Below are 24015 nucleotides of genomic sequence, written 5' to 3'. Positions count from 1 at the left end.
CATGGCAACAGAGTTTTGTGATAACTTAGATACAACTATTCTGACAGACTATGTTTATACTGCAGGCCTAAGTGGACCAAATCAAGACTTTCGATATCAGATTTTTTCCAGCGCACTTTTTAAAATTATAATGTGATCTTTATCAGATTCCACTATAAACGTGCACAGGCCCAAATGAGGCCTCGATGCCACATGTGCAGTTCAATAAAGTGAAAACAAAAGGAAGATGACTGCATTCTTTAAATGAGCAAGGAACATGGATGCCACAGATCAGTGTGTTAGTGACGTGTAGAGAAAGTAGTCAGATGATGGAAATCAACTGGCGGAAGAAAATAATTGCAAAAAGCAAAAGTGATTGTGCCGCACACACAAATGACGAAGCTCGACCAAAGATGACGTGAATGTCGCATTGCCGTTTGAAATGACAAAGAACCCTCAACACTGCATCAGCTTGTGATTTTATGAATTTGGAATCAATGTAAAAAAAGAAGAAAAAAGGCCTTAAACCATTGTAACTTTTTTTTGGAATGACTTCAATCACACACACACAAAAGTCCAGAACCTTCCTGCAGGGGCTGACTATCAGACACATTTAAAAATAGCACATGTAGGTTTGTATAACATGCACAGTACAAAACACACGACCACATGATTGTCCCAGATCCATAATTGCTTTATTGAATTAAGCACCAGCTTAATTTGAGTAACGTGCACATTGAAGCAAGGTGACATCCTTGAGAACTCAAGAGTATAAAATTGCACCACAAAAGAAAAAAAATTCCAACCACCCGTCCTTGAGTAATAAGCATCCATCTTGCAGATGCAGATGAAAACCTGCTTGCTGCTTATTTACTGTCCTGGAGCAGACAGACTCTTGTTCATGAACTGCTTTTTCACAAAACACATCCACCACTGAAAGAAGCAAAAACCTGGTAAGAAATGTGTGTCTGCAACAATAACAGTAACAGTGCTTTATAAAATTGCACCCTAATCAAATTAACTATACGTTTGTTGACTTGACATTTAATGGCATAGAGTAATAGGAGTTATGTAAATACATGCCCATTACAATGACTGTTTTTATAAATAAAAAAATAACAGAAGTGCCTGAACATGCATTCTATTCAAGTGATTGCTCTCCCAAAATGTGTACATTCGCAAAAATATACTTGAAGCAATTAAACCCTGTGTAACACGGTGGAATGCAATATTATTTTCCACAGTATAAAATATGAAGTTTCGGGATAGACCGTAACATACAAGACTTGTCATGCATTTCAAATGTCAGAGCAAAGTGGACTAACCTTGCTGGGTTTGTCTGTCTGGGAGTCGAACACCCGGTCACATAGTCTCAAGCCAGTCTCCTGCCTGATCTGCTGCAGGTACAACCTCATCGTATCTGGACAAAGTAGCAGGACATCAATACTATTGTTTAATTGTTGGCTGTCATAATATAGTTTTATTGTGTGAGATTTCCTATTAACTACATTATTTTCCGGACTATAAGGCGCATTTAAAATAAATTTTTCTCTCAAAACTCGACAGTGCGCTTTATAACCCGGTGCGCCTAATGTACGGAATAATTCTGGTATTGCTTATCGACCTCGAAGCAATTTTATTTAGTACATGGTGTAATGATAAGTGTGACCAGTAGATGGTAGTCAAACAAGCGATACGTGTAAACTGCACTATGATGGCAATATGACTCAAGTAAACAACACCAACATTTTATATGTTCCTTTGAAAATATAGAACATTACACACGGCGCTCAAAAATCTATCAAAATGTTTTAGTACGACTTTGGTAAGCTATGAAGCCTATGGGAGCCGTAATGTTCCGCGTTCCATCAAGCAGTGCAGCTTCGTAGTTTACCAAAGTCGTACTAGAACATTTGTAGATTTTTGAGCGCAGTGTGTAATGTTGTACATTCTCAATTGAACAGATGTCAAACCGCAGACTTTGTGACTACTGGTCAGTTATTACATCGTGTCCCAAATAAAATTGCTTTGAGGTCAGTAAGCACAACCAGAATTAATACGTACACTACGAGCACCGGTTTATAAAGGAACACTGTGGATTTTTGAGAAAATGAAAGGATTTTAAGTGCGCCTTACAGTCCGAAAAATACGGTAATAACCTGAGCAAATGTTTGTTATGCATTTTTAGTGAGCAGAAATAAAAACACTTAACTGTAGAAACGACTAACATGGTCGCTTGACTTGTACTTTTTGGAAAACTTTAATGACACCACCCACCTTCCTCCTGCTTGTTAGCGGGCTTGGCGTACATGGCGTTGAGCGGGAAGCCGGGCTCTCCTGGAATGGGAAAGTTTGTGATGCCCAGCGTGTACATCTCTTTTTCCCCTTGACCCCTGGAGCTGCACTGCAAACACACACAAGAAACGGTGACGCAAACACGCTGAGTTAAGTTCACTGATATTATCATGTATTGTATATTGTCATCACATCAGTTCAACTTTGAATACATTTATTCCATCACAAATTAGTGTTTCCCACAATACTAATCAATTTATTTATAGCAATGGTGGGTTACACAGCGTAACTGGCCACGACGCTTTTACAAAAAATTAATAAATAAAAAACAACTTTCTTTTGTTGTTTTTAATGTCACAAGATGGAGTTGCCTGCAAGTGCTTTTAGATGGAGGGACCCACAGCAGCACCCGCTGCTCGTTGGAGAGCAATATTGGCTGTCATTTCAGATTCCCCACTAGATTTGTTGCTTTTTTGAAAGAATATCGAGAGAGCATTCTAATTCTCTGGCAGACCAGGTGCCTTATAATGTGTTTATAAGCGATGGCGCACAAATAGCGTAAAAACTAAATGTGGCCGTTACGCAAACTGGCCAAGTTAGAGTCTATTAATGTTGCATAACTACGTAGGGAGTAAAGCTGTGGAATTGTGTCAACTAGATTAGTACAGTAATTAACTTTTGAGACAATGTTACATGTTTTTTCAAATAATGTGTTCTTATTAAAAATCCTGGGGATAAAACGTTACTGGCTAAAATTCTGAAAAACTGAAGACAGTAAAAAATCTATATATTTTTACATGAAATTAGTTTAAATATTTAAAATATGAACATAAAAAGTATTAAGGGATTAATTAAGGGAGGGACACTGGCTCAAAACTCTCAAAGGCAGTAAGACATGTTTCCACTGACTACAGCAGCAGGAAGGGACAGTCTAATCATTGATATTTTCTCTGTGAAAAATGTCAAAAAATGTTCACAGAGAGAAGAAAGCACCACACTGTTGGAGTTCACTGGATTAATAAGCACGTTCAAGGTGTTAAATAGCACCTGTGGTTTGTGGCTATTGTTAGACACAAGATTAGAAAAATAGGTGCTATTTGCTACTTTAATATTTTACTAGACTGTTTCTTAATATTTGTAAAGAGACGCAAAAGTTGTCTTTTTACCACTTGCGCTCAGTGCGTCGACACGCACGTCTGAGCTCGCGGGTGCTGTCGTTCAGCCACGGCTGCGTCATTGGTTTGGTGTGTGACTGTTTGAACGGTGCCGCTGTGTCCAGGACCTCCATGCAGGCGTTATTAAGCAATTCATTTAGGGTGAAGTTAAGCAAATCACAATGAGAAAGGATCTCAGATGATAGATTCGGAAAACGATGATGCAATTTGTGATGCACGGAGTAACCTGGCTTTGTAAGCACTTTACAGAAAATAATATAGCAAAATGATCCGAGAAATGTGTTTCAACTTCAGACACATTGCAGCCAAAAGATAACAAGCTCCAGTGTGTGTCCTTTTTCCTGTGTCGAGCCCGACACCGTCAAATTTAAAGAGTCTATTAGGCTTAAAAAGTATTTGGCCAAGGGTCGCGATTCACAGCAAACATGGATATTAGAATCCCCAGCTATTAAAAATCGATCGTAGCTTAAAGCCAGAACGGTTATGAAGTCTGTGAAGTCTTTATCATATTTTGGTGGGCGGTACACTAATGTGCACAAAATCGGATTGTCGAGTTTTATGATAAATGTCTGAAGCTCGAAACTGGAAAAAGAATCTGTCGGTACCTGCCGGCAGATGAAGCCGGATTTCTGCACTGTGGTCAATTGTACGGAATATGTACTGTACTGTGCAATCTACTAATAAAAGTTTCAATCAATCAATCAATGCTAGCCCTCCACCTCGACCAGTGGTACATGGCGTGCTCAAAAATGCGCATTAAGGAGGTTCCGTATTTTTCGGAGTATAAGTCGCACCGGCCAAAAATGCATAATAAAGAAGGAAAAAAACATAAGTCGCACTGGAGTTATAAGTCACATTTTTTGGGGAAATTTCATTGATAAAACCCAACACCAAGAATAGACATTTGAAAGGCAATTTAAAATAAATGAAGAATAGTGAACAACAGGCTGAATAAGTGTACGTTATATGACGCATAAATAACCAACTGAGAACGTGCCTGGTATGTTAACGTAACGGCGTGGCGCAGTGGGAGAGTGGCTGCTGGTTAGCGCCTTGCATGGCAGCTCCTTCCATCAGTGTGTGAATGTGTGTGTGAATGGGTAAATGTGGAAGTAGTGTCAAAGCGCTTTGAGTACCTTGAAGGTAGAAAAGCGCTATACAAGTACAACCCATTTATCATTTATTTATATAATGGTAAGAGTCATTCAAATAACTATAACATATAGAACATGCTATACGTTTACCAAACAATCTGTCACTCCTAATCGCTAAATCCATGAAATCTTATACGTCTAGTCTCTTACGTGAATGAGCTAAATAATATTATTTGATATTTTACAGTAATGTGTTAATCATTTCACACATAAGTCGCTCCTGAGAATAAGTCGCACCCCCCGCCAAACTATGAAAAAAAACTGCGACTTATAGTCCGAAAAATACGGTAAAAGTTCTGAAAAGGCAGCAAACTAACCGGCCTAGAGCCACGCCTCTATGAGCACCATATAACCCAGTTACATGTGGTAAAAAGTAATTCAGGAGAAACGTCTTGTTCGCTAGCGATCTAGCATTCAATAGGGCGAGACAGAGCCTCAGATCCTCGTCATCCCGTGGGGAGCTGCGGCGCAGAGCCCGCAGGCATCCAAAATCCAAACCGCTCAGTCTGCTCTGACGTCTTCGGAGTGGCGTCTCCAGTGGCAAGTGACCCCCCCCCCCCTCTCCCCCCTGTTGCAAGTTTTGTGGTATCTGTATCTCTAAAATGTTTGTAATTTTCTGTATTCAACGGACTGAATCCACCGTAATCCAACTCCAGAGGTAGATATACGGTAACTCTTGACTTGCAAAAAAAAAGCCTCCACGTTTACCTCGCTTCTTAGGCCGCTTTCTTTGTATAACAGCAGGAAAGCGCAATGTGTGGCGGGGGTTTTGACGTTTGGTCCCCAACATTGATATTTAAAAAACACTGTTGTGTTTTGCTCAGATCGAATAGTGTCTGACGAACACATACAATTAGACCAGAGATATCTTGGCATAAAGCACAATAAAGCTATAGTTAGCATTAATCTGAGCATAGCAGACAGACTGCAGCCGAACCATGCTGGCGCCATCTTGTCTCTTGTATAGTGCACACTTTCTTTTTTTACGGTTTAATTATGCAGTTAAGAATGTTAAAATGTCACTTTATAAAAAAATCACATTACAGTTGAAGGTGTTGTGATTGCACCTTAAAGCAGACTGGTTCAAGTTGCATTATTTCCAATATGGAACAATTGTTGCTTACTAATATGTTGCCTACACAGACATCTTCATCCTGTAAATCTAACCTCATAACATTTTATAATTACTTTGTTTACCTTTTGCAGCTTCTTTAAACACTCCGAAATGTAGAGCGTGATATAGATCAGTGTCCTGTCTGCTTCATTCTGAAAGACACACACATTAAAAACATGTCATTTTACCATGCATAGTGCAGCGCCAGATGTTTTTGTACTGCGACAGGCTATCAAGCAAGGACTTGTAAAGGAATGAAGTTTAACACACAGATCTACACACTGCTAGTGCAACGTCTTACCTTGATCTCATAGTTCTTAAAGAAAACATTGGCCTTGAAGTAATAGATGGCTTCGTCAATTATGTCCGTGTCTATGCCTGCAACGGACAAAAACATTTTTCTCTAACTCATCTGACACTTTAGCAAAACAAGCTAATTTATAAGGAAAATAATTAGAGCACACTTATTGTAGTAATAGTTGGCACCTTTTGAAGACAATACCCAGAGGGTGCAGACCTCACCAAGGGGTAAACATTGGCCCCCTAAAGTGTAATCTGGGATCTCAAGAGCTAAATTTTAAAGTTTCACTGTGATCCAAGGAAACAAAATGTAATATCTTGTGCACGTACAATAAACTACAACCTGATCTTACACACAGTAAGATGCTCGACAGATGTTCGATTACAAACTTACAAAAAAGAAAATAAATGACCAGAAAACGTTTTCTGGAAAAAAAATCCTTATTTATTTTTTCAATAAAAACATTTATTTAGGAGAAAATACATTTTTTGTTTCATCCATCCATCCATCCATTTTCTACCACTTATTCCCTTCGGGGTCGCGGGGGGCGCTGGAGCCTATCTCAGCTACAATCGGGCGGGAGGCGGGGTACACCCTGGACAAGTCGCCACCTCATCGCAGGGCCAACACAGATAGACAGACAACATTCACACTCACACACTAGGGCCAATTCTCAATAATTTAAAATCAATTTTAAGTGCAACTGGAAAGGATGCATAAAAGTGCAGGTTTAAAGTGCATACGTATATATAATAATAGTTTCAATATAGAGGCAACTTGTTTTTCCACTCTACTGGTACTTTAAGTGTATCCCAATCTGTGGTCAAGTGTTGTCTAATTTGCATTGACGGCCATAATGCATGTACATGTAATTATTTATGAAGAGAAAGTAAGCAGGAAACATGACATGCACAACAATCTGATCCTCTCCTTCATCTAAAAATAACACAAAAAGAAGCGACACAATAAAGGTAATTTGTTTTCCAGTTATTTTTAGATGAAGGAGAGGATCAGATTAGCCGTTTGTTGGTAAGACTGATGCATGCGTTCATGTTAGTCAACAAAAGGGTTCAAAGAGACTACAAAAAGTCACTACAGTATTTGCTAAGTGTTTTTTGGAAGAAAACTAAATCTACATGATTGCTAAATATCACTAAGTTGCAGTGTCACTAACCTACCGGTACCGGAAGACCCTATCGTTCCACGCATGCGCAAAGGATACGTTTCTGACAGGTTGGTTTATAGCAATTGTGTTAGTTCACTGTTATTGTGTTTTCTTTTTTTAATCCCTATTTCAATAACTCTGTCATATGAAATATTACATACATAACAGAACTACTTATTTAGAAATACAATTATTATTTTAAGACCTTACAGAAACCTGACCGATGTGTTTAGAAGCCTTAAATGGCAAAAAAAATCTTTTTTTTTTTTTTTTTTACCACTTTCACATTAAATACATCACTTAACAATACTGACCATTTAAAAAGTTTACTTTTTGTTGGGCTGCAGATAAAGATTTTGGTGTCTTGTTTAAAAAAAAAAATCCATATTTAAAAAAAAAAAAAGACCTTTTTCGATGGGTGTCAGTGGCGCCCACGTTTATTATTCATAGCAATGACTATGTTCATTTTTATATTCTTATTTTCTTTTATTACTATGTAACCTATTATTTTTACTGAATAATTTATAATGATACAAACAAACCACTGATAAAACATTCAAATATCACAGCATGTGATATCACAAACACCCCGTCTTAAACATTCATAGTAAGGAAGTGACGTAGTCTTTGTGCATGTGTGAACCGATCGGGTCTTACGGAACCGGTCGGGTAGTGGCAGACTGATTGAAACTTTTATTAGTTGATTGCACAGTACAGTACATATTCCGTAGAATTGACCACTAAATGGTAACACCCGAATAAGTTTTTCAACTTGTTTAAGTTGGGGTCTACTTTAATCAATTCATGGTATACAACACTGCTAAGGCAAGGCCAGGCAAGGCAACTTTATTTGAATAGCACTTTTCATACACAAGGCAGACTCAAAGTGCTTCACAGCACAACATGTGGTACAACAAAGTGAAATGAAAGAAAATAAAAGCAAAATTAAAATGCAGACAAAAATAAAAACAGTGCAGACGTTAAAAGTTAAAACATTAAAAGATTTAGCTGAAAGCTAAGGTGAACATAAAAGTTTTCAGTCTAGTTTTAAAAGTAGTCAGAGTTGGGGAAAGTCTGACATCTTCAGGAAGTTTATTCCAGCTATTTGTTGCATAGTGACTGAATGATGCTCTCCCTTGATTTGAGTTTACTCTGGGAACTGCTAACAGATTGGTCTCAGAAGATCTTAGTGATCTAGAGGGCTTATATAGTGGGAGCATATCGGTGATATACTTTGGCCCTAGACCATGTAGTGATTTATATGTGAGCAGGAGGATTTTGAAATCAATTCTCCGATGTACAAGGAGCCAATGTAAGGATTTAAGAACTGGTGTAATGTGCTCACATTTTTTGGTCTTTGTTAGAACTCTAGCAGCAGCGTTCTGAACAAGCTGTAGCTGCCTGGCAGTTTTTTTGGGAAGACCTGCAAGGAGACCATTACAATAGTCTAGCCCACTGGTAATAAAGGCAGTTTTTCTAAGTCTTGAGCTGACATGAGCCCTCTAAGTCTTGTTACATTTTTGAGGTGATAGTAGGCCGATTTTGTTACTGATTTGCTAAGTCGTCTTCTCTGGCATATCAGGTGTGTGTGTGAGGTGTTGCAGAGTTACAATGCCATCTACTGTATGGAGTTGGAACAACAGCTCCATTCACAACCAGTCCCATTATAATGTGTTTAGAAGTGGGGGTTAAATCTATTTGTGGCGGTCCACTTTACATTACAATAGGCTGCCAAAAATGTATAAAATGCACAAATACATGTTTATTTAGTAATATTTTTTAAAACTTGATTCGTGTTATATTCAGATTTCTGACAAAGCCCTATAATGTCAGGATGAAACTTGTACTTTGTATGGCTTAAAACGTAGACCGGAAGTTACACACAAACAAACCAACAGTGAACTCATCTTATCTTAGACTTGTGGGCTAATTCCAGAAACAGGAAATGAGCAGCATGTAGTAAAGTGTCATCAAAGGAACAGTGCAAAAGACAGCATTTAACGTGATGTAAAATGTTACTCACCGTCTCCTCTTGCCGGTCCCTTAAACTGAGTTTTAAGGGGCAGCAAAGCCATGTTGGCAACAGTTCTGGTGTTCCCCTCCAGCATGGTTGAGTGGTACGCCTGGCGAGAAAAGGTTTTAAAGACAAATGCAACTCACAATAAAAATGCAGCATCTTATCTACAAGTCACATGTTTTCTGACTAAACTAAGCAAGAATAAGCATAAAAAGAGGTTTAACTTAAGCAGTGACACGACGTTCCATTAGCGAATGCTAACCCTGCTAGCCTACGATGCTACGGACATCAAAGCTACCACTCGGCGTTCGTTGAACATGTTCACAACATTCTCATTAAACGATATGCACTATAAGCACTTGGACTGACCAGAAAAAAACGAAACTTACCGGCATGTTGAGTTGTGATTGACCAATTCAAGCAGTCAGTGAGAATGACCAGCAGCGAAAGATGCTGCTTCCGTGTCCCACCCTGCTGTTAAAACAGGAAGAGGCCACGAGCACTATGGAAAATAACCGCAAGAGGGCGCCAATACATTCTTTACACGCGTGCATTTTAACTAGTGATTTATTATCAAAATAAAGCATTTACAAGGTATTTCTTAACAAAACATCCGTCCACATGAAAAACGTTACTATGCCTCTGATTATCATTATAGTAATACATTAGATGTACATGTAGGTCATGTTTAAACAAAATAATGTGATTCTGTCACTTCAAATATGTCAGTCCCTCCAGGAGTTTGCAGGCTTTTTTGTGATTGTGGCGGCCTAAACATCATGAATCTGTGACAGCTTTTTCAGGAATTGGAGGCAAAGGTTGCAATACTTTAAGGTTTTTTTTAACACCAAAATTGATTGAACCCGTGATTTTATGATTTTGTCCCTGGTTCAATCCCCACCTAGTACCAACCTCGTCATGTCCGTTGTGTCCTGAGCAAGACACTTCACCCTTGCTCCTGATGGGTGCTGGTTAGCGCCTTGCATGGCAGCTCCCTCCATCAGTGTGTGTGAATGGGTAAATGTGGAAGTAGTGTCAAAGCGCTTTGAGTACCTTGAAGGTAGAAAAGCGCTATACAAGTACAACCCATTTATCATTTATTTATTTATCAATGTTTTAAGTGTTCCTTGAAACTTTAATCTGAAGAGGCACAGGAGTTCAACAAAAAATGTCTTGTTTTACAAGTAAAAGTAGACAGTAGATGTCAGTAAAAGTACATACTTTTAGAGCCCATCATCAAATGACTGTATTGTTTAAGTTAATTACAACTAATAATGATTATAGTTAGAGAAAGAAACACCAAAGGCTTCCTTATTGTCCGGTGTCTAATTCGTCATCCACAAGTCGCTGCTGACATTCTCCGTGTGTATTTTACGTTTGAAAAGGGTTTGTCCATCTTCAACATTTTTTATGTTCCAACACATTAACCCCAACACCTTAAGAGCATTTGTGAACTGTTGAGGGCAATCTATAGTGGTCATTTTTGTTGGTAAATAAGAGATGATGCTAAATTATCATCATACGTCATAACTCTTACATGCAAATGCTGCCTCTTTGCTAGGTCAGCATTGCAAATGAAAATATGTTCTTAATTGTCTTACCTTGGGTAAATATAACTTAAATGACTATATAAATATGTTTAAGTAAACGTTTGTATACCACATTACCCAGAAGGCTTAGCACTGTTGACAGAGACCAGAGGTAGGTCTGGCCTCGGTGGGAGGACGACAATTATTTGAGCAATAAATAGTTGATATATTGTTACACGTTAATGTTCCCGCTTTGTCTACACAAGAAACTGACATAAGTTTTAAATTGACAATTGTCTAGCATCTTTGAGCGCCACTCAGAGACAAATTGGCCAAAATGTATGGGTAAGGTGCGGGAAAGGTTGTGCCGATGTGCATCATTTCAATGATTGGCCTATATTGCGAAATCCTGAAGGGACTGATTTATCATAACAAACAATTATGACAAAAGCATGACTTGGTCACTTCCTGGTTCTTCTGTATTTACATCTGTACATCCAATGTCTTTAAAATGACATTTCTCAGCTGTCCACATTGCTTTGAAAAAACTCATCATAATTTGTGTTATCTGCCTCTTCATCAACCTCCTGTAAAAGAGAAAAGAAAGTGCAAAGTCAATATTTCTACGGTTATATTTACTCAACACAAGAGTGATGTTTTTTTCTCTCTTTGTCTTCATACCTTTGGCTCCTTGACCTCCAGGTCCTCACCGTACTGTATGGAGAAGTCAATGTTCTGCTGAACAATGCTCATACCTTCCTCATCAGTGCGGTCAAAAGGCAAAAATCTTACCATACTGTAGTCATCAATCTGGAGACAGACAGAGAAAACGTGTGTCAAAAAACCCCAAAAATACAAGAACAAAAGTGTCAGATAAACTCCTCATACCAGTTCACAGATAGCTTTGGTCAGCTTCTTGAACTTTTTGCTTCTTAAGGTGTCAGAGTTGTCTCCCATCATGGAGTACATATCTGGATCAAGGTACCTAGGCAAACAGAAAAGTAACATTTGGGGGACTGAATCAAATAACACAGATACAAACACTGTATTTCTACTGTTAGATGCCTTTCCCCAAATAAAAGTGCAACTCCTTAATTAGATGCCTCTTCTCTTCTTAGGGGCCAAAAAAAACACCCTTTGGTGGATTCAATTGTCTTTACGAAGACAGACACCACCATGTATCACCAGTAGTGTTTAGAAAATTACTTTTAAAAAGTAATTATAGTTACTCGTTACTTTACCAAAAATTTAATTGAATTACTAACAGAATTACTCTTTAATAAAAGGTAATTAACTACTATGGAAAGTAATTATGTTACTTAAAAAACAACAAAAAACTTTAATATCTGGCATATTTAGTTGGGAGACGTTTTATATAAGAGGACAGTGTGCGTGTAGTGTGCTTTTTTTAAAAGGCGAGGCCTGTTGACTAGTGATGTGTGACGTCAGAGGGTTTCAACGGAGCAGTGTTATGTTGTTGTCTGCTGTGTCACAATGTGTGATGTTGCCTCTTCCTATTTGATATCGAGTTCATTTTAGTGCAGTGCTGCTTGTTGCTTTCACTAGTAAAAATATATTTCCTGCATTGAACTTGCTACACTTATGATGATGCTCTGTTGACATAAAACCACATCAAACGTATCTTTTCTACATTACATCAAGCTATCGCTAACAGTTGTTTCGGAGTGTTTACGTTGTAATTGACATAAAAGTAATTAATCGTTACTGGTAGAAGTACCGGTAATGGGGTTAGTAACGCCGTTATTACCGTACAAACACTGATCTCAAAACATACATAACAGAAATAAAAATATATGATATTCTGTACTACCGGTATATATTAGTTCAACTGATTCTGATTGTTTATTTGTAATATTACTTACAAATAGTGGTAATTATGAGTGATGAATTAATTATGATGAATTACAATACATAACTTGGCCCTGATGTGTGAATGTTTGTCTATCTGTGTTGGCCCTGCAATGAGGTGGCGACTTGTCCAGGGTGTACCCAGCCTTCCGCCCGAATGCAGCTGAGATAGGCTCCAGGAACATAAATTCTCAACAAAACTTCCCAAGCTTCTCTTTTTTAATGCTATTGACTATCTGTCTGGCTGCACATGCTAAAGTGAGTAGCGAGGACAGAATAATTAATTTATTGACGGTGCAGTGTGAAAGCTGATGTGTTTACTTTGTAATTAGGTAAAGGCGCTCTCAAAAATATATAACCCTATAGAGGCACTTTCTGACAAAACATCCAAATTTCGTTGTCCGGCCCTTGAGAACTTTGGCTCTTGAAACTGCGGCCCTCTTCATTATGTAGTTGAATAGCCCCGCCCTAAAGGAAGTATAAGTCCTTCATTTAAAAAAAAAAAAAAAAAAAAAAAAAAAAGCATAAAATCATTTTGGATTCCTATTTCATTCATGATTTCTTTTAATATAGTGTTGATTGTTTTTTCTGTTTCACATTTAATAAATTAAATAAAAACAAAAATGGAAATGGAAAATATTTATACTTTCTTTGCTGAAATCTCTCAACTTCAGTTATAAACAAAAATACCAAACATGTAATGTTTTTATTTTACTCTAACCCGTTAGAGGCATTTTGGTCATTGGATGTCGTAGTCAATTAGTATTAATTTGCATAACATTTCTAATTCAAACCTGTGACATTATGTGATCAAAAGGCCTTCAAAAGAGTAAACATTATAAAAAAAACATTACCGCTGATATTTTTGTTTAGGACTCAAGTGTTTGAGAAATTTGAGCAAAGAAAGGAAAAAAAAAAAATTCTAAATGTTTTTACACCCTACAAAAACTTAAGACTTATGTCTTGTTTGGCGTTGAAGACAATTAAAACTAATAAACATCCCCTGACTTCTAAATAGGGAAATACAGTAAAATGCAAACGAAAAACCTGCAAAAAAAAATAAAAAATCTTACTTTTCAATTTCTTTCTTGGCTTTGGCGCTGAGCAGATCCATTTTTGTCATGATGTTTATTTGGGGGATCTCCAACGACACCATGGCACTAAGCGCCGCCATGACTCCTGAAACAAACTGCAGTCAGAAAAGGGAAATGTTTTAGACCTCATCACCTAAGAGCATTTTAAAAATAAAGTGTATTTAATATTTAACCTTAAAAGACTCCACCATGAACTGGGAGTCAACCAGGAAGACGCCGCACACCCGAAACTCCCACTGCTGGAGCTGATCCACCAGCTGCCTCATGACAGGAAGGTGAGTATACAGTTCAATCTGACCTGCAAAACAAAAGCCTCACACTTGTAGTCTGATACTTGGGTTTGGACTAAAACATTTTTTTTTAGGCGTGGTTGGACTTCACACTTGACCAAACGAACAAAACTAGCGGTGAAAAAAAGCTCCAATCGGTTTTAACCAAACCAAAATTAATAGAGTTGGCAATTTAAAAATATCGATGCTTCGATACCAACACACAAAAAAGAAATAGATACCTACAATTTTTCAGTATCGTCAGTGCCAAAGAAGAACTTCTGTCTTAAAAAAATGAGCCAGTGTTTCCCATATATTTACTGAAGCCTGTCACAAATTCAGTTATGGCGTTTCCGGTTTGCCCTTGCTCATAAACGAATGATAACGACAGAGTGGCAGCATAACTGTAGGTGTGGCGTAACTCCGCTGGTTTCCTAGAGAATAAAGATGTGATGCACTTGTAGAGAGTAGAAATGCACGTTATAAGTGAAAGACAAGGGGATCTTGGGTTGTGCATTTATTCGGTAATCAAATATGAGCGGTCACGAAAGTATTCGCCGCATGGGTGGAAATGGAGATCCGCCAGGCCCAGGGAGTGTGCATTACCACAACGTGTAGAAAACCTCCAGAAGCATCCAACCTAACCTTTATAACCAACACTTTAACTTAAGAGAAAAGACTGGAATGTGGATAGTAATTACATTTGTATTAAAAACTAAAATATTTGTTTTTAAATATATGTTCTCGCCTTTTAATTAGGTTATTTCATTACAAATTACATGATGACATCACACTACCACCATATTTAAAAAATATTAAGCAATATTGTTTGTTCTAAATCCTTGAAAACTCAAAATCACTGTTGTTCTTTTTAACTGTAAAATAGTTGACTATAATAATATGCTATTATGAGCGTATTCATGAGCAAAAGATTGTTTGTTTTGATATACTGGGATGATATAGAACACAGTATTTTTTTAAATGTACTATTGTGACCTGTTAATATCCGATACTGCAATTTAAATACTTTGCAAATTATTATTTTTTTAAACAGCGATCTTTAACACTTGACATTTTGAAACAGTTGTCATGAATGTGTTGAATTTAAAAGTACATGTTGTTTTTTTTTATTGTGGCATCGAATAGTTATTGAGAATTGTGCAAGTGCAAAGGTTATCACCAACTGAAATTCTGGTATCATGACAACCCTAGTGAGACAAACACTTCTTTTAATGCAGGCTCCATCACCTATAAACATTCACCTGGACAGTCAAACAGGATGTAGTCGTCCTCAACGTGACCCAAGCTTTCTTCTAGCCAGTCAAAGTTGTTGGCAAAGTATTCCATGCAGAAGACAAGGCCACCATTGGGGCCAAACCGGAGAGAGTCATCCTCCATCACGTCGTCCACCTGGATGAGTTCCCGGATGTCTGAGAACACAGGTACCAGGATGTTGTTTAACTTGTGAAAAAGTCATACAAGTAAAAAGGTATTTGCACATTATTATTATTAGGGGTGTCCTGATACAACATTTCACTTCCAATACGACATGATATTGGAGCCTTAAGTATTAGCCGATACCGATATTACCCAATACAAGATCAGCAGGAATCATACATACAGTACTCTGTTTATGTTATAATGTGGAATGTTAGAAAAAGTTTGTTCAAGTGAAATTACTCAAGTAGATAATGGTAGCTATGAAAAACACTAACCTATTTATTAACGTCTGGGATGGACTTGTTTTTTTGCGAAACATCGTGGTCACAATGCGGACCTGTTTTTGACTGGATACTTTCTAATATGCTTCGGCCTTGGAGACTTTGCACCTGGAAGTAATATGCAACTATAATTACAGTATTTGATACTCGTTTGTATTGACAAATGTTTTAATACTGTTCAATTAATTCATACTATAATTGTTTTTCTACATTTATAACACTTCCCTGTGGTCTGCATAACATGTACGGTAATGATGGCTCTTTGGTCAGTATTTTGCAAAGATTATGTTTTACAGTTTTCAAGGTTCTTTGTGACCGTCTCTTCAGAATGCGCCGTTTTGTGGGCGGTCTTATTTACGTGCTTCCATTTCGCATGTGTTTTCTCCCCGTCAGCCATGTTGTAGTTCTTAGCGCCTCCAGAGCGAGTCTACAGACAGATATTAGTCAGAACTATACGCCAATTTGAATTAGAAATAGCAACAGCGGAGGATGCATGTGCATATACGAGATAGTCTGCCCCACAACAAGAGGATAGCAAAGAAGAAGGAACTTATTGATGTCGAGCTACACTGGCGGACAAGCTCAAAACTCCATGGGTAAAACTTTACCATATATGTTTACGGTAATCCACTGACGTCACCAGTTATTTGGGGTTAATTACAAATTGTTTAGCAGAAGATGAAGAAAGGATAGTTTCATAAATATATTTGCAATGCCTCCACATATTGACTTTTGCAGACCCCAAATACACAACAGCAGGTAGCAATAGGTAAGAAAAGTTGGTTTTGCATAATAGGGACCCTTTAAGGACACTTAATATGTATGTCAAGCTTTTGTGCTACTGTGTGCTTAGCTGCTGTGTAGCTGCTAGCTCCTAGTACAATAGTTTATAGCTTACCATGTTTCCCTTTTGTAAATGACTTCACTAAATAACAAGAAAAGACCAAGCTCCTGTGCTTATTGGATAACATTTAAATGTTAACACTAGTAAACCCGCTGCAAAACAGCTTGTAATCAGAACGCTTTTATGGGACATTTTACATGAAAGACGATATCATCCAATACTTGTTTGCTGATATTTGCTCCCTGCATTTTCCATCCCATAAATGTTCTACCGCTTGTCCCTTTCGGGGTCGCGGTGGGTGCTGGAGCCTATCTTAGCTGCATTCGGGCGGAAGGCGGGGTACACCCTGGACAAGTCGCCACCTCATCACAGGGCCAACACAGATAGACAGACACCATTCACACTCACATTCACACACTAGGGCCAATTTAGTGTTTCCAATCAACCTATCCCGTGGTGCATGTCTTTGGAGGTGGGAGGAAGCCGGAGTACCTGGAGAGAACCCACGCAGTCACGGGGAGAACATGCAAACTCCACACAGAAAAATCCAGGATCGAACCCAGGACCTTCATATTGTGAGGCACGTGCACTAACCCCTGTTCTGCCCCTACATTATTAATAAAACAAAATACGTGCGTGGTATGAAAACAGTGACATACATAGGGATTCAGACCGCTTTACACTGATATATACATACATCAGTTCACACCCAGAACAGGACAAAAGGAACCATGTCACTAGAATTTAACACGATCATCACTTTCTTTCACTTTCACGCATGCACCTCCTGCTACCCTAGCACCTCCAAAACCCTCAAATCTAGACTCCAAACATCCCAGAACAAGCTAGTCAGATTACTTCTTGACCTCCACCCCAGATCACACCTCACTCCTACCCACTTCTCCAAAGTGGGCTGGCTCAGGGTGGAGGACAGAGTAAAACAACTTGCACTGAGCCTAGTCTATAAAATCCGATACACCTCCCTGATACCGAAGTACACGTCAAACTACTTCCTTAACGTAAATGACCGCCATAACCACAACACCAGGGGGAGCTCCACTAACCACGTTAAACCCAGATTCCGAACTAACAAAGGTCTTAACTCATTCTCTTTCTATGCCACATCAATATGGAATGCACTCCCAAAAGGTGTAAAAGAAAGGGCATATCTATCCTCCTTCAAAACCGCACTAAAACTACAACCCTAAACTAACACCCTCCCTTCCACATAATACCTCTTCGGAATGTAAATAATCAAATGTAAACAATCAAATGTAGACACTTTTTCTTATACTTTCTGATCTCTCTCTCTATATGTCCACTACTTGCTGTACATATCCTACCAAGTCAGACCTACACTGTTTCAATATCCATTTCTCTGATGATGCAATTGTTGATGCTGATTGTTGATGACTGAAGTGTTGATACCAGAGGTGGGACCAAGTCATTGCTTTGCAAGTCACAAGTAAGTCTCAAGTCTTTACCCTCAAGTCTCGAGTCAAGTCCCGAGTCAAGACAGGGCAAGTCCGAGTCAAGTCCAAAGCCAAGACTGGAAAGTCTCAAGTCAAGTCCCAAGTCTTGCATTTTGAGTTTCGAGTCCTTTCAAGTCGTTTAACCACAGACTAATATATTTACACAGATTGTGTATGCTTTTAAAACGCTGTATTTATTTATTAAAACAAGTGCATTTGAAATTGCAGGGAAAAAGATAGTGCTGACATTGCACTTCAAAATAGCACTATTAACCAGTCATTTTAAACATGTAACTCATTCCTTTACAGAATAAACACATTTGAAAAAAACAAGTGCAACTGTACTTATTTGCACAAAAGTGTTAACATTGTATTTCCATGGCATATTGCATTGTAACTAGTTCCACAGCCGTTTCTATCCTGTTCTTACCTTATCTCATTGATCTCATCTCATACTGTATGTGTGTTTATGTGTGCGTACACATGAAAAACATAACAAATATATAAACATAACAATGAACAGAGTTGTACTTTTTAGATGTCAGGACCCTATGCAATATGTACACATATTCTTAATATAGTATACATTTTAACTGACCTTTATTTGACTATGTTTGTCTTTTTGTAGGTGGCTAAAATACGCGGTGCTGCTGACTGCCGTCTAACGTTACGTGACTGTGTGTGATACATTGACTAACGTAATGTTACTGTGTGTGATACATTGACTAACGTAATGTTACTGTGTGTGATACATTGACTAACGTAATGTTACTGTGTGTGATACATTGACTAACGTTACGTTACTGTGTGTGATACATTGACTAACGTAATGTTACTGTGTGTGATACATTGACTAACGTAATGTTACTGTGTGTGATACATTGACTAACGTTACGTTACTGTGTATGATACATTGACTAATGTAACGTTATGTATAGGTACCTCATGCAACCCTGCTTAAAAAAAAATCACTTGACAAAAAGTATGAATAAGGTACCAAACTGCAGTGGACGCAACAGATTGCCGTGTTTGCAATGACGTTATAACCATAGACATCTTATAAGTAGACGCAGCATTGGTTGCTGTGACGTGAGCAATTTGGCCGCCATCTTGAAGTGGTGATGAGGAGCCGGCGAGCAGCCTAAACTGACAGTTGAAAGGTAGAAAACAAAGATGCCGGGCTGGTGTTCAACATTTTCCTGCTCAAATGAGCAGACTGTTGAAAATAGTAATCGGGGGATTACTTTTCACAAGTAAGATTTAACATTAACGTACTATTGGTTGTATTTTATGAAAATAATATTACCACAGAGTTGAGAAGGATCAAAGATCTTCAATATTAGTATGTGAAAATCACAAATAAATCTTCTGGGGGAGGATGACGCCCCTACAGGGGTTTGGTTTACAAACTTTCAGCCCCACCAAGAACAAAATTCACCAGCCGCCACTGATTATGATGCATTCTCATTTTAGGCAATGTATAAGACAATACTTTCTTAACAGTATAATTGTAACCAGGAATAAGTCTTCAAGTAACAATATTCAAATACTAACATTGTTGGGTTAAACATAATTTGGTTTTATTCTGAATCCAGTGAAACAGATTGGTGGTTTTAGCTGATATGAAGACTTTCAGGTGTTTATATATGTTTAAGTATTTGGCAGACGCTTTTATCCAAAGTGACTTACATAAAATAATACGTATAAAACAATCACTGCAAACATTATCATTTAAGGGAAGAATGTAATAGAAAATATCAATACAAAGTGTCAAGACAGAATAAACTCTCTGCTGCTGAAGCAACAGAGATACAGTCTATAGGTCCCTAAGATATATAGATATCTAATGTATTCATACATTGTTTATGTAGGATACACGCATATGTATATATAACCTAATCATATTGTTTCTTCAACTTAAAAACCTTACCTTACCGTTTTTTTCCCCCTTCTCTGGGATTATATTCCCAGTTTTGATCTCGGACGTCTGGTCACTTATAGCGTATAAGAATATTATATTACTGTTAAGCAAACTATGAATAATAAAACACGCCAAAACATGTGTCTGTTATCATAGCTACACATATGACAAAAAAGCCCGTGAAAATCAGTGGTATTCAGTGAGGTAAAATGAATTAAATGCGCTGACAGTTCATTGCTCCTGTCAAATGAATTGCACTGAGTGGAGCGGATCACCACTCCAAGATGGCGGCCCCGCGCCTCGTCTGCGCCAGTAGGCAGTAGCGCTCTATGCTGCGTCTACTTATAAGATGTCTATGGTTATAACGTTAGCAGTGAGTTTGCAGCCTCACTGATTTAACTACACAGCAAATAAAAGTCACGTTACTTAGCCAATAAATGTTATCTTACATTCAAAACTTACCCTTCTTTGTGCAACTTCAAATGTCGAACGAAGTTGGAAGTTGTTGCGTCTCCGTCTGTAATATTCGAACTGCGTGATTTGCATACGGCAATTCGTTTTTTGTTGACCAAGTCGTAGTTTTTATACCCGAACGAAACCAACTTTAACATAATTGTTTATCACTGGCACGTTGTTGGACAACTCTTGTTCATTGGTTCTCCTGCAATTTGATTGGATGAATGCTGCGTGATGAAAACAACGTAGATCTAATTTGATTGGCTGTTGTACTGACAGCACACCAGCTGACAGGAACAACACGCTGATAGACAGACGAAGAAAATGAAAAATACGGAGCGCTCCCAAATACCGTATTTTCCGCACTATAAGGCGCACCGGATTATTAGCCGCACCTTCTATGAATTACATATTTCATAATTTTGTCCACCAATAAGCCGCCCCGGACTATAAGCCGCGCCTACGCTGCGCTAAAGTGAATGTCAAAAAAACGCTGCGCTAAAGTGAATGTCAAAAAAACAGTCAGATAGTTCAGTCAAACTTTAATAATATATTGAAAACCAGCGTTCTAACAACTCTGTCCCAAAATGTACGCAAATGTGCAATCACAAACATAGTAAAATTCAAAATGGTGTAGAGCAATAAATAGCAACATAATGTTGCTCGAACGTTAATGTCACAACACACAAAATAAACATAGCGCTCACCTTCTGAAGTTATTCTTCATTCGTAAATCCTTCGAATTCTTCGTCTTCGGTGTCCGAATTGAAAAGTTGCGCAAGCGTGGGATCCAAAAATGGCCGGCTCCGCCTCGTCGAAGTCATCGGATTCAGTGTCGCTGTTGTTGTGCAGCAGTTCTGTGAATCCTGCCTTCCGGAAAGCTCGGACCACAGTTGTGACCGAAACTATCTGCCCAGGCATTTACGATCCACTGGCAGATGTTGGCGTATGTCGACCGGCGCTATCTGCCCGTCTTAGTGAAGGTGTGTTCGCCTTCGGAGCTGTGTGAAAAAAGCCACCCGGCCTCTTCGCGTAAACTTCCCTTAACCACTCGCTCATCTTTTCTTCATCCATCCATCCCTTCGAGTTAGCTTTTATGATGACGCCGGCTGGAAAGGTCTCTTTTGGCAAGGTCTTCCTTTTGAATATCACCATGGGTGGAAGTTAGCATGGCAAGCTAGAACCACAGTGAAGGATGACTTCTCATTCCCTGTGGTGCGAATATTCACCGTACGTGCTCCCGTTCCACAGTGCGGTTCACAGGAATATCAGTTGCTGTGAAATACGGTAGTAATCCGTGTGCGGATGGAGAGATTGCGTCTTTTTATGAACCGGATCCTTGTCGCGTAGTAGGAGCCATTTTGTGGTCTTTACAGATGTAAACAGGAAATGAAACGTACGGTGATATCCGCGCGTTTTTTCTTCTTCTTCCGGGGGCGGGTGAAGCGCTTCCTGTTCTATGGGGGCGGGTGCTTTCCTTGGCGGTTGCTTGCGTAGAAGAAGAAGCGCTTCCTGTTCTACCGGGAAAAAAGATGGCGGCTGTTTACCGAAGTTGCGAGACCGAAACTTTATGAAAATGAATCGTAATAAAGCGCACCGGGTTATAAGGCGCACTGTCAGCTTTTGAGAAAAATTTTGGTTTTTAGGTGCGCCTTATAGTGCGGAAAATACGGTAACTTTTTAAGCTTTGGATTTTGGGGAAAGTGGCAAGTCATGTCAAGTCAAAAGGCTCAAGTCCAAGTGAAGTCACAAGTCATTGATGTTAAAGTCTAAGTCGAGTTGCAAGTCTCTTTACATTTTGTCAAGTCGAGTCTAAAGTCATCAAATTCATGACTCGAGTCTGACTCGAGTCCAAGCCATGTGACTCGAGTCCACACCTCTGGTTGATACCAACCAAACCTACCCCCCCCCCCCCTCAATATCCCACACCCCGGATTGTAAATAATTCAATGTATATACTCTGATGATTATCTTGTGTGATGACTGTATTATGATGTTAGTATATATTTGATAGTGTATATCTGTATCATGAATCAATTTAAGTGGACCCCGACTTAAACAAGTTGAAAAACGTATTCGGGTGTTACCATTTAGTGGTCAATTGTACGGAATATGTACTGTACTGTGCAACCTACTAATAAAAGTTGCAATCAATCAATCAATTCTACTCACCTGCCATAACAGGGTACTCAAAATGCTCAGCTGCAGGGTCCAGATTGACCACTTGAACCGAGCGGTTCAAAGACTCGAAATGCTCGATCATTGTCGCGCAATAGGTGCTCTAGGGCGGGAAAACAAAACACAGCAAATGTAAGCTTTGAAGTTAGCTACGTTAGCTACCAAACTAACGTAAGGATGCTGTGTTTGAGCGTGTGCCACCAATTAAGGCCAGCAACGTCTCATAACTCACCTTTCCGCTACCAGCAGGTCCCATAACAATCTGAGCATAGCGAGGCATTTTTGCCACAAAGCAACAATTGTGTTTGTTATTAAAAAATTATCTCTCTGTTAGATATCTCGGCATGTTTCTAGAACTAGGCCGTATTCTTCTTCGCGACGTTGTTGACCGCTGTCGCCTTCGTTTACTGACACCTAGCGAGCAGGGTGTGAACTACGTCATAGTGCAGCGGCTACTGCCAGAAACATTATCAGCCTAAGAGTGTACAGGTAAAAGCCAGTAAATTAGAATATTTTGAAAAACTTGATTTATTTCAGTAATTGCATTCAAAAGGTGTAACTTGTACATTATATTTATTCATTGCACACAGACTGATGCATTCAAATGTTTATTTCATTTAATTTTGATGATTTGAAGTGGCAACAAAGGAAAATCCAAAATTCCGTGTGTCACAAAATTAGAATATTACTTAAGGCTAATACAAAAAAGGGATTTTTAGAAATGTTGGCCAACTGAAAAGTATGAAAATGAAAAATATGAGCATGTACAATACTCAATACTTGGTTGGAGCTCCTTTTGCCTCAATTACTGCGTTAATGCGGCGTGGCATGGAGTCGATGAGTTACTGGCACTGCTCAGGTGTTATGAGAGCCCAGGTTGCTCTGATAGTGGCCTTCAACTCTTCTGCGTTTTTGGGTCTGGCATTCTGCATCTTCCTTTTCACAATACCCCACAGATTTTCTATGGGGCTAAGGTCAGGGGAGTTGGCGGGCCAATTTAGAACAGAAATACCATGGTCCGTAAACCAGGCACGGGTAGATTTTGCGCTGTGTGCAGGCGCCAAGTCCTGTTGGAACTTGAAATCTCCATCTCCATAGAGCAGGTCAGCAGCAGGAAGCATGAAGTGCTCTAAAACTTGCTGGTAGACGGCTGCGTTGACCCTGGATCTCAGGAAACAGAGTGGACCGACACCAGCAGATGACATGGCACCCCAAACCATCACTGATGGTGGAAACTTTACACTAGACTTCAGGCAACGTGGATCCTGTGCCTCTCCTGTCTTCGTCCAGACTCTGGGACCTCGATTTCCAAAGGAAATGCAAAATTTGCATGGTTGGGTGATGGTTTGGGGTGCCATGTCATCTGCTGGTGTCGGTCCACTCTGTTTCCTGACATCCAGGGTCAACGCAGCCGTCTACCAGCAAGTTTTAGAGCACTTCATGCTTCCTGCTGCTGACCTGC

The 24015-nt window shown here is 39.0% G+C and overlaps 2 protein-coding genes across 3 annotated transcripts; both read right to left on the bottom strand.

Annotated features, from left to right (window-relative positions):
- Positions 1-652: 652 nt before the first annotated feature.
- arpc3 (actin related protein 2/3 complex, subunit 3) lies at positions 653-9738 on the bottom strand. The gene is made up of 7 exons (XM_061927434.1): positions 9590-9738; positions 9207-9306; positions 6019-6095; positions 5801-5869; positions 2257-2383; positions 1305-1399; positions 653-912 (listed from the first exon to the last, which is right to left on the bottom strand). Exons 1-7 carry the CDS (start codon positions 9593-9595, stop codon positions 850-852), a joined length of 537 nt encoding a protein of 178 aa, XP_061783418.1. The 5' UTR covers positions 9596-9738; the 3' UTR covers positions 653-849.
- Positions 9739-9766: 28 nt separating this feature from the next.
- Positions 9767-23028, bottom strand: gpn3 (GPN-loop GTPase 3). 2 transcript variants are annotated; one of them, XM_061927433.2, is made up of 9 exons: positions 22786-23028; positions 22548-22656; positions 15224-15391; positions 13866-13990; positions 13672-13787; positions 11618-11714; positions 11522-11539; positions 11411-11443; positions 9767-11316 (listed from the first exon to the last, which is right to left on the bottom strand). In XM_061927433.2, exons 1-9 carry the CDS (start codon positions 22831-22833, stop codon positions 11251-11253), a joined length of 780 nt encoding a protein of 259 aa, XP_061783417.1. In that variant the 5' UTR covers positions 22834-23028; the 3' UTR covers positions 9767-11250. The 2 variants fall into 2 exon arrangements, with proteins under 2 accessions (XP_061783417.1, XP_061783416.1); XM_061927432.2 differs by having other exon boundaries at positions 9775-11316; positions 11411-11539; positions 22786-23020.
- Positions 23029-24015: the final 987 nt, after the last annotated feature.

This window comes from Nerophis lumbriciformis, linkage group LG32 (genome assembly GCF_033978685.3).
Source record: "Nerophis lumbriciformis linkage group LG32, RoL_Nlum_v2.1, whole genome shotgun sequence".
Classification (NCBI taxonomy): domain Eukaryota; kingdom Metazoa; phylum Chordata; class Actinopteri; order Syngnathiformes; family Syngnathidae; genus Nerophis; species Nerophis lumbriciformis.
This window is presented reverse-complemented; position numbering and strand designations above follow the sequence as displayed.